This window comes from Leptopilina heterotoma, unplaced genomic scaffold (genome assembly GCF_015476425.1).
Source record: "Leptopilina heterotoma isolate Lh14 unplaced genomic scaffold, ASM1547642v1 Lhet_60, whole genome shotgun sequence".
NCBI classification, from domain to species: Eukaryota; Metazoa; Arthropoda; class Insecta; order Hymenoptera; family Figitidae; genus Leptopilina; species Leptopilina heterotoma.
Window position 1 is genome coordinate 7,589,149 of NW_025111138.1, and position 16,522 is coordinate 7,605,670.

General features: G+C 25.1%; 3 protein-coding genes across 3 annotated transcripts; 2 read left to right on the forward strand and 1 right to left on the reverse strand.

Annotated features, from left to right (window-relative positions):
- Window positions 1–5,133, reverse strand: LOC122509465 (NAD-dependent protein deacetylase sirtuin-7). Its single transcript, XM_043623581.1, has 4 exons — window positions 4,560–5,133; window positions 4,312–4,409; window positions 1,667–1,882; window positions 1–1,547 (listed from the first exon to the last, which is right to left on the reverse strand). The coding sequence occupies exons 1-4, from the start codon at window positions 4,656–4,658 to the stop codon at window positions 329–331; spliced, it is 1,632 nt and encodes a 543-aa protein (XP_043479516.1). The 5' UTR covers window positions 4,659–5,133; the 3' UTR covers window positions 1–328.
- A 583-nt stretch (window positions 5,134–5,716) lies between these two features.
- Window positions 5,717–9,768, forward strand: LOC122509437 (methyltransferase-like protein 23). Its single transcript, XM_043623532.1, has 2 exons — window positions 5,717–6,051; window positions 9,172–9,768. Exons 1-2 carry the CDS (start codon window positions 5,878–5,880, stop codon window positions 9,754–9,756), a joined length of 759 nt encoding a protein of 252 aa, XP_043479467.1. The 5' UTR covers window positions 5,717–5,877; the 3' UTR covers window positions 9,757–9,768.
- A 262-nt stretch (window positions 9,769–10,030) lies between these two features.
- On the forward strand, window positions 10,031–10,797 carry LOC122509438 (acyl-CoA-binding domain-containing protein 6). Its single transcript, XM_043623533.1, has one exon. It carries the CDS (start codon window positions 10,031–10,033, stop codon window positions 10,739–10,741), a length of 711 nt encoding a protein of 236 aa, XP_043479468.1. The 3' UTR covers window positions 10,742–10,797.
- Window positions 10,798–16,522: the final 5,725 nt, after the last annotated feature.

Here is a 16,522-nt window from a genome sequence, read left to right on the forward strand (position 1 = left end):
AATAAAAATGAAAAAAAAATTGTATATAGTTTTCATAACGGAAAATTATGAAAATTTGTTAATAGAAAATTTTTTTCTCCTAATTCGTTAATTATAAACGTTGAGAATTTTACTAACGTGACCATTAGTAGAACTTTACTGACAATTCGATGAAAAGTAACGAATAAATTGCTCAGTGAGAATGAAAAAGTGATCGAATATAAGAAAATATTTACGCAATGGAGAAAAAAGAAGAAATTATCCTAATACGAAATAATTTGTTCAAATTGAGAAAGACTGCGAATTAAATGAGTAAAAATAGACGCGATATGAAAAGAATGATTGAATGCTACCGTTTCTTTTTCAAACCCTTTCGATATCCCTTGCCGAACCAGCCTGGATTTTTTGCAGTCGATACCGGTGTATTAACATCTAACGTGAGTGCATCAGAATCTTGAATTTGTTCAAGTGACGAGACATTTTCCATTTCAGTTTCCGTCTCCTGTGGCAGGGAATCAGTGGTCACTGGATCATCGCCATCACGTTGATAATACAAACAAGTAAGAGAACCCTCATTTTCCATACAAAATGTGCACGCAGGTTTTGGCTTTGCCGTTTCAGTCGTTATTGTCGGCATTTGAATAAACGGATAATAAAGAAATGGGGATAGTTGAGGATACATGTACATTGGAGGAAATGGCAAACCCATTGAAAGAAATGGTAGTGCAGCGAAAAATGGCGCTGGATAAGCAGTCATTGGTTCAGTGAGTGTAATTTGCGAATTACAATCTGTCTCCGTTTTTGTTTCAACTTTAACAATTGGTTTCTCGTCCTTTACCTCGACGCTAAAACTCTCCTCCTCCTCCTCCTCTTGTTCAGTGAGAACAGGTTCCTCGAGTAACGGTTGCGTTCTCGTCGATTGCTCCGCACTTTGCAGTCTAATTGCATGATGAAAAATTGGATCTTTAGCACGATAATATTCTGGAATTTCAATACCTAAGTGTGTCATCACTTTTTTCATCACCTCATCACATTTGCCGTTAATTTTTAAAACGGCATTCTCATCTTTTGGTGTCCATTGTAAATTTACAATATAAAGGGATGGTCGCTTATGTATCGGTCGATCCATTTGCCAAAGCCAAGGGTATTTTTTTAAAACTTTTAAACTCGAACCAAGACAGAGTATAACGTCGGCTTGCTTTGCCGCTCTCGATGCGCCACTCCAATTAATTGGCCATAATAAATTTCCCCTCTCGCCAAAATGTACAATTGAATCGTGAAGTGGGGAATTACATTTATGACACAGCCGACCAGTGCCGTGATTGTATCTTGCCGTTTTTTCAGTGACATCGAATAGTCGCCAATATTCTCGAGAAGGTTTACAGGTTTTACATACCTCGACGTACATGTTGCCATGAACTTCCGACATTAATGTTCGTGGAATTCCACTACGTAGATGAAGACCGTCACAATTTTGGGAGACTATGTGCTTTAATACACGCGCCTTGTACAGTGCATAAAGAGACATGTGCGTTATGGTTGGATCCGCCTGGCTTAGATCATGATTTCTGAAAATGAAAATAAAAATAAAAAATCTTTCCGGAGAAGAAAAATTTATTTTCAAAAATCTATTTTTTAAAATAATATTTTTTTTATAAATAAAGTTAAGTTAAAAGTCACAACCTACCCAATATCCTTTCCTTGTTGCATTCTCGTCCAAACACCATTAGTGCCTCTGTAATCTGGAATCGAAGCTGCTGTACTAATACCAGCACCTGTATAAACTGCAAGGGAAGTTGCTCTACTAATGGCAGCCGCTAGTCGCATACACTTCTCTTCCAAAATTTCCGGTGCATCTTCAACTTCCTCTTGTCTTGCTTTCACTCTATCCCTTTTCTTTTGCCTGCAACAAAATCGTTATACAAATTTAATACTAAAACCAAATAAATAATCAGAATTCACACTCGAGAATTAATTTTAAAAAAATTTGCTTTAAGACTGAAAAAAAGCTAATATGATCAACAATTTTTGAAGTACAAATAAACAGAATATTTTCATAAATTACTGATTGTAGTATTAATTGAGGACTTAAATTTTACATTTAGAAGCTTCATAAAAAAATTTTTCTTGATAGTGACGCAAAATTAATGTAACAAAAATTGAATTTCAAAAAAATAAATAAATTTCGTTTATTTGAACGTTTTGAACTTTAGGATCGCAAAAAAGTAATAAAAATAACACTGAAAAAAAAATTCGGCAGAATGTGCTTTTTACTCAGGCAATTTTTGCCTAAGAACAAAAGCAATACACGTAAAGCAATTGTTTCTTTTAAAAAAAGGCAATTTTTGTCTTTTAAAAATGTAAAAATTGCCTTAGTTAAAATTTTTGCCTTTTTTAAAAACAAAAATTGCCTTTTTTTAAAAGAAACAATTGCTTTACGTCTATTGCTTTTGTTCTTAGGCAAAAATTGCCTGAGTAAAAAGCACATTCTGCCGAATTTTTTTTTCAGTGAATAGCTATTGAAAATTAAATTTGACGACTAAAAAAATTCGTTTTAGTCCATTCACAAAAAACACAATAATTTGATTCTGTATTTCCCTGACTTTTTCCTCATTTCCATATAAAATATTCACTTTTTTCCCTATCCTGATAATAACATCAATATTCTACATTTTTCTAACATTCAGTAATTTTACAAATGTTTAGGTAGAATTCTTCAAAAATACAATTATATTTAAAAATAATTTTAAAGATTAAAAAAATAAAATTCTTTAAAATATAAAATTTATTTCAATTAAATTTGACAAAGTTTCCAATTAGTTGGAAATTTCAATAATTTTTTTGAAATTTTTACATAAATTTAATTAACATTAAAACTGTGTTTTTGAAATTTAATTATTTCTAAAAGTTACAACTGCAATTCTTTCCAAATTCAATTATTTTTTTGAATTTTTAAATACAATCATTATCTGAAATATTAATTGAAATTCATTTTTAAATCAATTTCAATTAGAAATTTCTACGAGAATTCAATTATTTGAATACATAATATAAATAAATAATTGATAGAATAATTGATTATTTCTTAAAATTGCATTCCTATTAAGAATTTAAAAAAAAATTTTGAAAATAATTAATTTCCTTCCCAGAACTATCATAAAAAAAAATATAATTGAACTCTTGCGACAAATTTTATTATAATTCTTTAAAAAAATTGAATTTATGTGAAGAAATTTATTATTTTTGTGAATAATTGAATTCTTGTGAAAAATTTTACTAAAATTTTTCAAAATAATTTAATTTTTTGGAGGAATTTAATTACAACTGTATTAAAAATAATTGAATTCTTGTGAAAAATTCTATTATTTATCAAAATGATTAAAATTTATTAAATTGAAATATTGAAATTAATATTAATATATAATAAACTGAAAATAATTAAATTTTTTCCAAGAATTTTATGAAAATTTAAAAGAATAATTGAATTTTTTGGAGGAATTTAATTATAATTGTATTTAAAAAAATTTAATTCTTGTGAAGAATTCTATTATTTATCAAAATGATTGAAATTTATTAAATTGAAATATTGAAATTAATAAATAATAAACTGAAAATAATTAAATTTTGTTCAAGAATTTTATTAAAATTTAAATTGTATTGAAAATAATTTAATTTTTGTGAAGAATTTTGTTAAAATTTTAAAAAAAGAATTGATTTTTTTAAGCAATTTAGTTAAAATTGTAGATTATTGAAAATAATTGAATTTCAGTCAAGAATTTCATTATTTATGAAAATAATTGATTGCATGCGAAAAATTTTCTTCAAATTTTGAAAATAATTTAATCGTTTCTAAAAATATTAAAATTTTTTAGAATAATTTTTTATATTTTAACTATTAGCAGATTTAATGTAGTGAAAAATCTCAATAAAAAGAAAAAAGTAGTGTCACAAATCTAAAAAAAAGTATCCAAATAGTAGCAAATCATAAAAAAGTAAAATAAATAGTAGTTTTTTGTTGATAAGTATAAAGCCTTTAATACTAAAGTGATTACTAAAACAATAAACTTAATTACTAAAAATAACAAACTCAAAAGTAAAATAAACTTTACAATTTAATACATTTATAAAAAAATATAACACAAAACAAATTGCAATAAATGACACTACTTTCCTACTTTTTAGGTTAGAAAAAAAACTGATTTTTGTTGTATAACATTTACATTAATGTTGGAATTTTCTTATACAAGTATTTTCACTTAATTGTGAAAGAATCTCTAAGAAAAAAAGAAAAAGAAAAAATAAATCTCTCCTTTCCAGACAAAATGGCCATACCTTAACTTAACCTCTTTAACGATATCACTGTACGATTTTAAAAATTCTTCCTCTTCAGGTGACCTGGTATCTTCAGGTTTTTGTAAAATAGCAGTGACCTAGAAAAACACGGGAAAATTAGAAAAATTTTCCCTACTTTACAATGATTTTCAATTAACCGGAAGATTTTTAAATTTTTAAATGTACCATTTTTTAACAAGTGTGCACATGTTTTGATATTTTTATTAAAAAAAACTAACATTCTTTACCTTCTTAACAGTGGCTAGTCGATCATCTTTGACTTTAAATGCATTTAATGCCGCTGAACGCCTTCTTGACAGAATCCTCTCCTTAATATCTTCCTCCATCTTTAATCAAACCCGTGGTCCTAATAAATTGCTTTCAAATTTGACTAGAATTATATGGACACAACCAAATTAACCCATTTTCAATTTCTATTTATGTAAAATTTACGATGATATATCATAACACACTGGATCTTTTAGCACTGTTGAGCACTGTTCTCATTTGTTATTTTCAATTAAATGAGAAAAAAAATGATAAATTGTTGCCATCGTCGTCGATTATGAGAAGACATCAAAGCACATACAGGAACATACCTCCCCCTTTGATTAATTTGACAGAGCACGGTACTGTACCTTATCACGTAATCATCTTTTCAAATTATTGAACCGATTCATAAATTGAATATTACATCACAGATAGCCCAGTTACTTTTTAATTAATAGCTTAAATCATGTTTTTTTGATATGAGATAATATTATTTTGATCGAATTGTCAAAGATGGAGATTAATTGTTTTTTTTACAGCGCTCAAGTGGCTAAATTATGAAGTATTATGTTTTTTTTATTTTCATTGATAAAGTAGGAAAAATATGTTACTGACGTTACTGACCATTCGAAAGATTTGAAATAAAAAAATTGTGGTATTATAAAAGTAAATTAATTTATGAATTATTAAGTTTTTTTCTTTTATAAAGTACATTTTTCTCTTTAGCAAGCGCGAAAAGTATTGATAATTTAAATTTCCGAATAACCTTTTTGCATTTAGTTAATTCTTTTTGAATTATTCAACTAAGTAAATTGCAAAAAGAAACCTGCGAAGTGTAAGATTTTCTTTCTAATTCTTCTAATCAAACACAATAAATATAATTAATTGGGTTTTAGTATATTTAACAAACGGGTATTTAAATTTACCGCGTAAGTCAAAACATCTCCTCTTTACATGTCTGAATTAATAAATAAATTGAAGGAAAACTCAATACAGGAGTGGAATTTTTCGAAAAATTACTAAAAATTCTTAAACTAGTCAAGTAGTACTTATTTTACAATAAGTTTGTTTTGTTTAAATAAATGTTTTTAATATAATAATTTTTCAATACAAAGGAAGTCAAATTCCGACAGTATGCGCATGCGCGTTGATGGCGAATCCTTTAAAGGACGAAAGTATTTTTTATTTATCGGTTACCTTAAGAAATAGTTGCTAAAAAGTCCTTTGTTAGTGAAGAAAAAAATAGTAAATATGATTATATTTGAAGATAAATAACTTGCAGTTTGATAGTCAGTAATGCCGGGTTTAGAAGAAAGTCTTTGGCTGAACAGAAATACACTTGATTACGGCCTGATGACCGATGGTGTCGCCTCTGAGCAAGTGAAAAAGTTTTTTTTCACGTCGCGAAAAGCAGGAGAAGATGGTGAAGAAGATCAGTATGATGAATCATTAGAGGTCTTTATTCCGGAGGTAAATTAAATCTATTTTTCCCTGTCGAAGTTTTGTTATAATTACCCTGGAAAACGTCTGTTTTCAAGTGCTACTGGTATTACACGTTTTTTAGGTTATGTTAGTCAACATTTTTTTATGCAAAATCATCACACATTTTTTCTTTTGGATTTATTTTGGTATTTATGATATTATTTTGCGTTTGGTACTTTTTTTTGTTTTTGAAAATTTGGGGAAATTTGAAGTATACTTTTTGTTATTGGTTCATTTACGTTAAGCACGTTTTTTTTGTTTTGTTCTTGCGGTTACATAATATGTTTTAAACAATTATGGGCCCAAATTATGATATTTATAGTTGTTATTTAACGGAATTATAAACTTTATAATCATTATTCACATTTAACAATTAATTTACATTTAAAAATTAACATAATTTTTACGCTGTGTCTATTTCGCCCGCAAACGGGCGAAATAAGAGTGATGAATTATTTCGCCCGTCACTAAAAATACGTAGGTGGGGGACAACGGGCGAAATAAGAGCAATGAATTATTTCGCCCGTTATATAGTTATTCCTATAATACCATTGAAAAATTTTAAATTTTTAAGGTGACTGACAGAAATGAAAAGAAGTGTGTTCAAGTCAGGTTAGTAACCTTCACACCAAATTCAAATAATTATGTGTAGCTCATTTTTAAAAAAAGTACAGTTTCTTTATTTAAGTTTTAAAATGAATTTCACACTTTCACACTTTCTTTAAAAAAATGTTTTTGTCAATCAAAATAAAAAAAAATAAAATTATTTCTAAATTTTTCTTTCAAAAATAGTATCATAAAACTTATTTTCCAAATCTGAGTTAATATACTTTTGAACTGATTTGAACAAAAATAATAAGAATTTTCTAAAAATTAATGTTTTTAGTCTACATAGATAGGTAGAAAAAATATTAAAATACATAATCTAGTTTATTTTATAAAATATTATGTAGAAAATTACTAATGAGCACCAAAAATATTGATAAATAAAGAAACTTTGTGAATTATTATAAAAATTCACAACTTTTTAAGTTTTTAATTCAATCTTCACAAAAATATACAAGTGATAAGCTAACCTTTTTCCCATTAAAATTAATTAAAAAACCAAAAACGGGCGAAGCAATGTGTCATTGCTACTTCGCCCGTTTTACATATTTTTACTTATTTTTCATGATGGGCGAAATAATTTACTATTTTTATTTCGCCTGTTTCCCCCCCTACTTACTAATTTTTCATGACGGGCGAAATAATTCATCTCTCTTATTTCGCCAGTTGTCCCCTACCTACGTATTTTTAATGACGGGCGAAATAATTCATCACTCTTATTTCGCCCGTTTGCGGGCGAAATAGACACAGCGTAATTTTTAACTTGTGCAATTGGAAGCAATCCTAATTGTTAAAAGTAAAATATTTATTTCTCATAATTCTATGCAATAAAAATGATAATTCAATTATTTGCAAATTATTTTCATAAATTATTATCATAAATAATAACATATTTTACTGGGATTCAATTATTTTCATAAATACATAATAAAACTCATCGTAGGCTTTCAAATTACTTTTAATACAATTTTAATGGAATTCCTCCAACAATGTAATTGTTCATAAAAATGGTATTAAAATTTATCAAAGAAATTCAATTATTTTAAAAACCTTTGCTACATTTTTATTTATTAGAATTTAAGTATTATTTTCAATACATTTTCAATTACATTTCTTTAAACAATTAAATTATTTTCAAAAATTTTAATGAAATTCTTTGTAACAATTCAATTTTTTTCAAATTCTTCGTAGAAACTTAATTAATTTGAAAAACTTGTCAAAATTCAATTATTTTCAATGTTTACAATTTCAATAAAATTTCACAAAAAAAATTTAATTATTTATAAAAGAAATTTTAATAAAATTCGTCTCAAGAGTTCAATTATTTTCAAAAGTTAATATAATTCTTCGCAAAAATTCAATTATGTTCACAAATTTACAAAAATTGACGTTAAAATTTCAATTATCTTTATAAATAATAATTTTTTTCTCCGAAATTCAATTATTTTTAATACAATTTTCATCAAATTTCTCGAAAAATGAAATTATTCTTAAAAATTTTATTAAAATTTGTCAAAAGAATTCAATTACTTAAAAATTTTCAATTATTTAATAAAATATTTATTTTTGTAGTTAAATAATTGAATTCTCGAAGAATTGAATCCGAAATTCAATTGTTTTAAAAATTTTAATAAAATTCTTCGGAAAATTTTAATTAATTTCAAAAATTAATTAATTTATTAAATAATTTATTAATTTAATAATGATTACATATTTATTTAAAAATGAAGTTATTGATGTTTTCGAATAATTTTCGTTTTAAAAACCTGGAAAATCTGTAAAGGTCAGGGAATTTGAAAAGAGCAAAAATATTTTCAATTTTAAAATTAATGTATTGAAAATCATCGAATTGTTGCAAAGAATTTTATCAAAAAATTTGACAATAATAGAATTCCTTCGAAGAATTTTATTATTTAGAAAAATAATTGAATTCTCGCGAAGATTTTGTTAGAATTTTTGAAAATTCTAATTAAATTCTTTTTGAAGAATTTCTTTAAACTTTTTTTAAATAATGTAGTTTTTTTAATAATTATAATTAAAATTTTTGAAAATAATTGAATTTTATGAACAATTTCTTTCAAGTTTTTAAAATAATCGTGTTTGTTAAAAATTGAAATTAAACATAAAATGAATTTAAAAAAAAATTGAATTCTTTCGTGGAATTTTTTTTGAAAACAATTGAATTTTTGCAATGAATTTTACTATTTTTAAATATAATTGAATTTTTTCAAAAATTTTTTAAAAATTCAATTCTTTCGTGAAATTGTTTTGAATATAATTGAATTTTTGATAAGAATTTTATTATTTATAAATATTATTGAATTTTTTTGAAAGTATTAAAATTTTATAAAATGAGAATTTTTTTCAAAAAATATTAAAATTTTTTGAAAAAATGAATTCTTTTATGAAATATTATTAAAATTGTATTAAAAATAATTTGGGTGTGAAATCATGCGTCCCTGACAATTATTTGTATTTCTAAGAATTGTGTTTTTGTTTCAGCTTCTTCAGGCAAGTTACAATTTTTATACTTGGCCCTCAGCACCAGTGTTGGCTTGGTTTCTTTGGGAGAATCGAAAGGATTTGAAAGGCAAGAGGGTATTGGAGCTTGGATCAGGAACGGCATTGCCGGGAATTGTTGCCAGTAAGTGTGGGGCAAATGTAACATTGAGTGACGCTGCAAATCTTCCAAAAAGTTTACAACACATTCGACGTAGTTGTGAATTGAATGGTGTATCGTCACAGGTGAAAATTGTTGGTATCACTTGGGGTCTGTTCTTGTCCAGTCTCTTCACACTTGGTCCACTTGATCTTATTTTGGGATCCGATTGTTTCTACGAGCCATCGGTTTTCGAAGATATCGTCGTGACTGTTTCATTTTTGCTCGAGAGAAATCCAACAGCTAAATTTTTGTGCACATATCAAGAGCGCAGTGCCGACTGGTCGATTGAGCATCTCTTGAGCAAGTGGGGTTTAACTTGCTCTCAAATACCACTGACTGAATTGGCTGCCGATGCCGATATAAGTATTCACGAATTAATGCAAGATCATACAATTCAATTATTGGATATTCGAAAAGTTTCTTGAATTAATCAACGATGTCATTGTTGTATGTAAGAAAAGTTAGCTGGGCAATGTCAAGCTTGGAATTATTACAATATTTCTCCAAGTACGGTCGTGTTCTGAAAGTGGCACAATTTTATAAGCCAAATGGTATATCGTCTGGTAAAGCAAAAGTAGTATTTCAGAACGAAGAAAGTCGAAATAAAGCTTTAGTCGATAAGCATAAGTTTAATAACAGACATTTTACAGTAAGCACAACAGAACAAGGCGACTTTTAGATTAAAATAATTTTTAAACAATGGCTGAAGGGGATATTTTCCAGTCAACCGAATTGGAGGAGACGTTCGATAAGGCAGCTCGTCATTTACAAAATCTCGTTTCAAAACTAGATTCCGGTCAACTTCTTGGATTTTATGGACTTTATAAGCAAGCGACTTGTGGTCCATGTGACACATCTAAACCAAGTTGGTATCAAATGCAAGCGAAACATAAATGGGAGGCATGGCAAGCTTTAGGAGAAATGAGTCGGGAAGTGGCGATGGCAAGTTATATTCGTGCTGTTGGTAAAGTTGATCCTGATTGGGAGGAGGAATTTAATGATAATTCACAAACTTGGGTAGCAATTAGTAGATTACCAAATACCGATGAGGAATTGCGTGACATTGATAAAACATTTTTCGATTGGGTTAAAGATGGTAATGAAGTGAAAGTTGGTGAAATTTTATCGCAAAATTCCAAATGCATTTTACAAGATGATGAAAATGGTATGTTTCCTCTGCATTGGGCTGCTGATAGAGGACACGTTCCAATTATTAAGTGTCTTGTTGAAGCGGGTGCTGATATTAATGCAAAAGATCGAGAGGGACAAACACCATTGCATTATGTTGCATCGTGCGGTCATGTTGAGGCTTGCAAATATTTGTTGGCAAAAGGGGCTGAGAATTTAAAAGACAACGATGGCTTGACGCCTAAAGAAATTGCTGATGAAAATACTTTACCTATGTTTTAATACAAGTACACAAATTGTCTACGTATTTGGGTGTAATAAAAGTATTGTAAAAAACACTTTGAACTTTCTTACTTTTTGTTCTTTCTTCAGACTTGCCACAGGTCAGGGAATTCAGAGAAAAGTCAGGGAAAGTAAAATTGGTCAGAGAAATCAGGGAAAAGTCAGGGATTTTTATTAAAAGTACTGGAAAAAATTAAATTTTTAAAAATCATAAAAAAAACTCTAAATTGTGATGTTTTTTTTTGTTTTCTTCATAACTATGGAATTACTACGATTTCTAATACAAAACCTTCAATTTTTTTCTATTTCTGACAATACTTTCTTTTTTAAATAACTTAATTTTTCAAGAATTATCATAAAATTATGACTTATAAATTATTTAATGAATAATTTTTACAATTTTCATTAATACTAGATTGATAAAAGAATTTTAGTAAAATGTACTAAAAAAAATTGAATTTTCTGCAATTTTCGTCAAAATTTCAATTATTTTTGTAAATAATAAAATTCTTCTTCGAAATTCAATTATTTTAAAAAATTTTAATAAAATTCTTGGCACAATTTCACAGGAATTCAATTATTTACAAAATTTTTAGTAAATTTCTTCGAAATGATTCAATTATTTTCATATAAATAATAAAATTTTCACTGGAATTCAATTATTTAAAATACAAAATTTCATAAAATTTTTTGAAAAATATCAATTATTTAAAAAGATTTTTATAAAATTCATCGCAAGAATTCAATTATTTTTATAAACTTGAATAAAATTCGTTGCAAGAATTCAATTATTTATATAAATAATAAAATTCTTCACCGAAATTCAATTATTTTTATAAACTTGAATAAAATTCGTTGCAAAAATTCAATTATTTATATAAATAATAAAATTCTTCACAGAAATTCAGTTATTTTTATAAACTTGAATAAAATACGTTGGAAGAATTAAATTATTTTCAAAAGTATACCTAATAAAATTCTTTGCAAAAATTCAATTATATTTAAAAATTAGAAAAAAATTCTTATTAAAATACAAAATTTCATAAAATTTTTTGAAAAATATCAATTATTTAAAAAGATTTTTATTAAATTCATCGCAAGAATTCAATTATTTTTATAAATATTATTCTTCACCAAAATTCAATTATTTTTATAAACTTGAATAAAATTCGTTGCAAAAATTCAATTATTTATATAAATAATAAAATTCTTCACAGAAATTCAGTTATTCTTATAAACTTGAATAAAATTCTTGGGAAAATTTCAATTATTTTCATAAATAATAAAACTCATGGCAGGATTATAATTATTTTTGATAAAATTTTAATCGAATTCATCGAAAAATGTAATTATTCTTAAAAATTTTATTAAAATTTGTCAAAAGAATTCAATTATTTAAAAATTTGTTGATAAAATTCTTTATGAGAATTCAATTTTAACAAACATTCAATTATTCAATAAATTGTTTATTTTTTAATTTAAATAATTGAATTCGTCTAGAATTTTCTAATAAAAATTGATTTAAAAATGAATTACCGAATAATCAATTTATTATTTCTGAAAATAATGGAATTCTTGCAACGTATTTTATTACATTTTTTTAAATAATTGAATTTTTTTGAGAAATTTTAATACTTGTAAAAATAATTGAATTCTGACGAAGGATTTTATTAGGATTTTTGTAAATAATTAAATTTTTTTTGAAAAATTCTATGGAAATTTAAATTATTATAAAACATAAAGAAATTTATGAATAAGAAAATATATCTTTATGTTTTACATTAAAATTTTTAAAAGTTATTAATTTCAAAAGGTTTGAATTTGAATTTGAATCCTCATTCGTATGGAAAAATAATAATGATTGAATGTTTATTCAAAAATAGAAGTTATTGATGTTTTTTCTAATTTTACAATTAGAGAAATTTGTAAATAAATGTAATAGATAATTTTTTTGAGTATATAATAATTTTTAGAGTGAATCAGAATATTCTTTATGGTCTGAGAAAAAGTAAAAATTTAGGCTGGAAATCAGGAAAAAAAAATTAAATATTTATGGCAACCCAGTTCTTTCTAGATTTTATTCTGTATTGTTTAGTTGAGCGTTTCTTAGCTTTTTCCTAGTTTTTCTTCTTTAATAAAAAAAGAATTTTTTTCTTTTTTAATTTACTGATATTAAAGATGTAAATTTTTTCAAAAGGGCGTGAAAAACACATTCTATCATTGTCGTAAAACGTTTTATTTATATACAAATACATGTTTTAATACTCCACTGTACTCACAGCCTAAGCTTTCCTTAGGTAAATGCATGCTCAGTTATTTATTTAAAATATTCAATTGTCAATAATTAAAATATTGACAGTTATTGAGGTTTAATGTTTGGAGACGGCAAATTTTTACTTTTTTCTTTGAAATATATAAAAGGCAACGCGAAATAGTGCGTTTATGGTATGTAGATATAAAATTTTTATGGATGATATATTAAAGAAATACCAGTCATAAAATTATTGACGGTACATTGTCTTTGAGTTTTATTTTTATATTGAAGCACAGATAAATTGGAATAAAAGAAAAATATTGTCAAAAAGTATTTCAATTGAATTAGAAAGAAATTTTTTATTTAAACTTGCTAAAACTCAAATGTAAAAATTGATATTATAAATTTTTTTTTATTTTTAGTTTTAATTTCTATCAAATTAATTAAATAGAATTTTTAGGTAGGTATTTATTTGTAATTTTAGGGAAAGACTTTGAGATTTTTAAAGAAACTTGAAAAATTTAACTGACAAAAACAGTTAAAAGAATTTTGTAAAAAGAAAATTTATTTTGAGAACGAATGAATTTTTTTATACTGATTGTCAATTTTTTTAACAATTTAAAAAAGATTATTCCTAATTACTACAAAGGCAACGGGGTTGGCAAATATTTTCAAATTTAGACTACTTTTTTTTAACAAAGCAATGTGTTGATGTGACTCTAGTTACATTATTTTTTTGTATAATTCTGGCAAGATCGAAAAGCAATCTGGCAAAAATTATTTACATATCAAAAAACTTTTTAAAAAAATATACTATTTCAAAAATTCAAAATAATGGTAAAAATCTACTATTGGAATTAAGTAAATTAGAAAAAAAAAGTTTTGGCAAGAAAAATAGTACAAATCATGGAAATTAATTTTTAAATGTTTTGAAAAAACTTTGTTGCCAGGTACAGCAAAAATAATTGTTTTAAAAAAACAGCAATGTCACTCACACAAGGAAAAGTATTTTAAACTTTTCTATCTTTTTCATTTTACAATTAACTTCTTTCTAGCTTTTCTTTTTAAATTCTAGATATATGCCAAAAATAATTTTTTAGCTTTCTTCAATCTATACGCATTTTTTTTATTCAATCATAAGGTTTCTTAGTAAAAACGATTTTAATAACAAGATAAAAAATCGCCATTTTACGTATTTTTCTATATTTTCTCTAAAAATTCTTATTTTTGAATTCCGAATATAATTAACATTTTACCGTTTAACGGTCTTATCACCATAATTTTTTTTGGATTTTTCTTAGTCTTAAATTTGCCTTAGATTATTTTTTTTCCATTTTCCGAATAATACTCATACATTTTTTTTTCTTTTGAATACTAAGCAAGAAAGACGCCAATAAAATAAATGCAGAAATTATAACAAATGTTTTTAACACGATAAAAACATAAGCTGCCTATATTAATAATAATGATTAATTTGTAACAATTAAAAATTTTGTTTCGTTGTAGAATAATAAAACTCTTAATTTATAGTTTTGAAAACATAAAAAATTAATAATGCCTCTTTGTTAAATGAGAGATTTTTTAACAAAAAACGTCTACTTTACAAGTGACATGTTTAAAAACTAATAAAACTAATATTTTCTATTTTCATTTTCTCTCTTTGTCTCATTTTCACTCTTTCTCTCGCTCAAAATATGTCCCTGTAGATACAAATATTACAATTGAAAAACAAAATTCATAATTAAGTCCTAAGCTTCGGGGGGTCTTATGAAATTTGTATAATATATAATCGCGGTATAAGTTCCTTTGTTTTATATTATTATATTGATTAAAATTAAAAGTATTTACAAATAAGATTTCGTAAAAACCTAATTGACTCGAATTCTTTTTTCTTCTCATTAAAAAATTACAATCTTATAAAAGAAAATTTGTCCATCTGTTAATTAATCTGACTAATAGTTTTGCATTTTTATTTCTCGGTGTAATTAATTAACAGATTTAAAACAAAATTGTCAATCTTTTATATTTATCTCTACAAGACTTTCGTTGAAAATATCAAACATCTTATGAGCACATGGAAATGTTGTGCGCTTATAAAAAACACGTTTGAAAATATTAATAAGATAAAAATATCCTTTGTCTGTATCTAGTCGCTTAATTTTACTATATTTATATGAAAAACTGCTAGGCTAGAAAAATACTTGGCATTAAAAAAGTTTTTTCTCCATTAAAAACTACACTGCAAATCCTATTTTATTTAATAATGAAAAGAAATAATTTTTACTATAAAATTCCAATGTGATATTAAAAAAAAATAAAAAATAGAAAAAAAGTAAAAAGAACCAAAGTATTTTGAGTATCAAACATGAAATTATTTTGAAATTCAAAATATTTTAATAAAACTATTATTTTAGGCATTTTTAACTTCTTCGTAAAAAGTTTTCCTCATTACGTCTTATTGATAAATAGACATTTTAATTTATTACTATTTGTATTGAGCCTTCTCATCTTATTTTTTCTTGAAATTTTTTCATCTCATAAGGATAATTCAGATTCATCAAGAAATGAAAATAAAATTTTTTCTAAATAACAAAATCGTTTTCAGTTTTAAATAGTAAAACAAGGATATAGAATACTCAAGTATCTTATTAAAGGAAAAGTTCTAACAATGGCAAAACAGAAATTAAACAAAAAAAAATTACAATTCGTACTTGTTTTTTGAATTTTTCCTTCTGCCATTGTCACATCACAGTCTAATTGTTAAACGGTTAAAGGGGTACGATAAGGGCTCGTAAGCTAAGCGCAACAAATCCAATTTTTCTTCTTTTCAACTCCAGATAAACAAGAGTTGAAATAATTAAAATTTCTTAAGTTTGTGTGATTATCTTTCAATTTCTACTTTTTCTACTATTTCAATTGAATCAAAATTTTTGCTTTTATTGGATAAATATTTCTTTTGATATAATTACTCTATTTTATATCTTGTTACTTATTTCTTTCTATTTTGTACTATTGTATTACTATTTTGTGCTATTTAATTTCATTTAATGTAATTTTTTCTAATGTAATGTAATGTAATTTAATTTAATTTAATCTAATTTCTTAATTTAATTTATATTCAAATATTTTTAATTATTACATTTTTCATAAAAATATAATAATTGAAAAAATTCCACTCGATAAGATGAAAAACTACGTTAGTAAAGTTTACACGTCGCTCAAGTTCACAAAGTTTATGATCAATTGAAAGAAAAATATTAATGATAAAAATAATTGAAAATAAAAATTGAAAAAAAAAAATTTTTTCTTGACAAAAACAATTAAAATGTTTTGCTTTGCAAATTATTTATGTAATTTATTTTGTAATATATTTTTCAAATTATTTTTTGATGCTATTCTTGGCGATATTTTTGATTTTAAACTGCAAAAAATTATACAAAACATTTTTTTTTAAATACCTAAGTAAAATTTAAAAATAAAAATATTTTTACTTCTAAATTGTTAATTATAAACGTTATGATAATGCC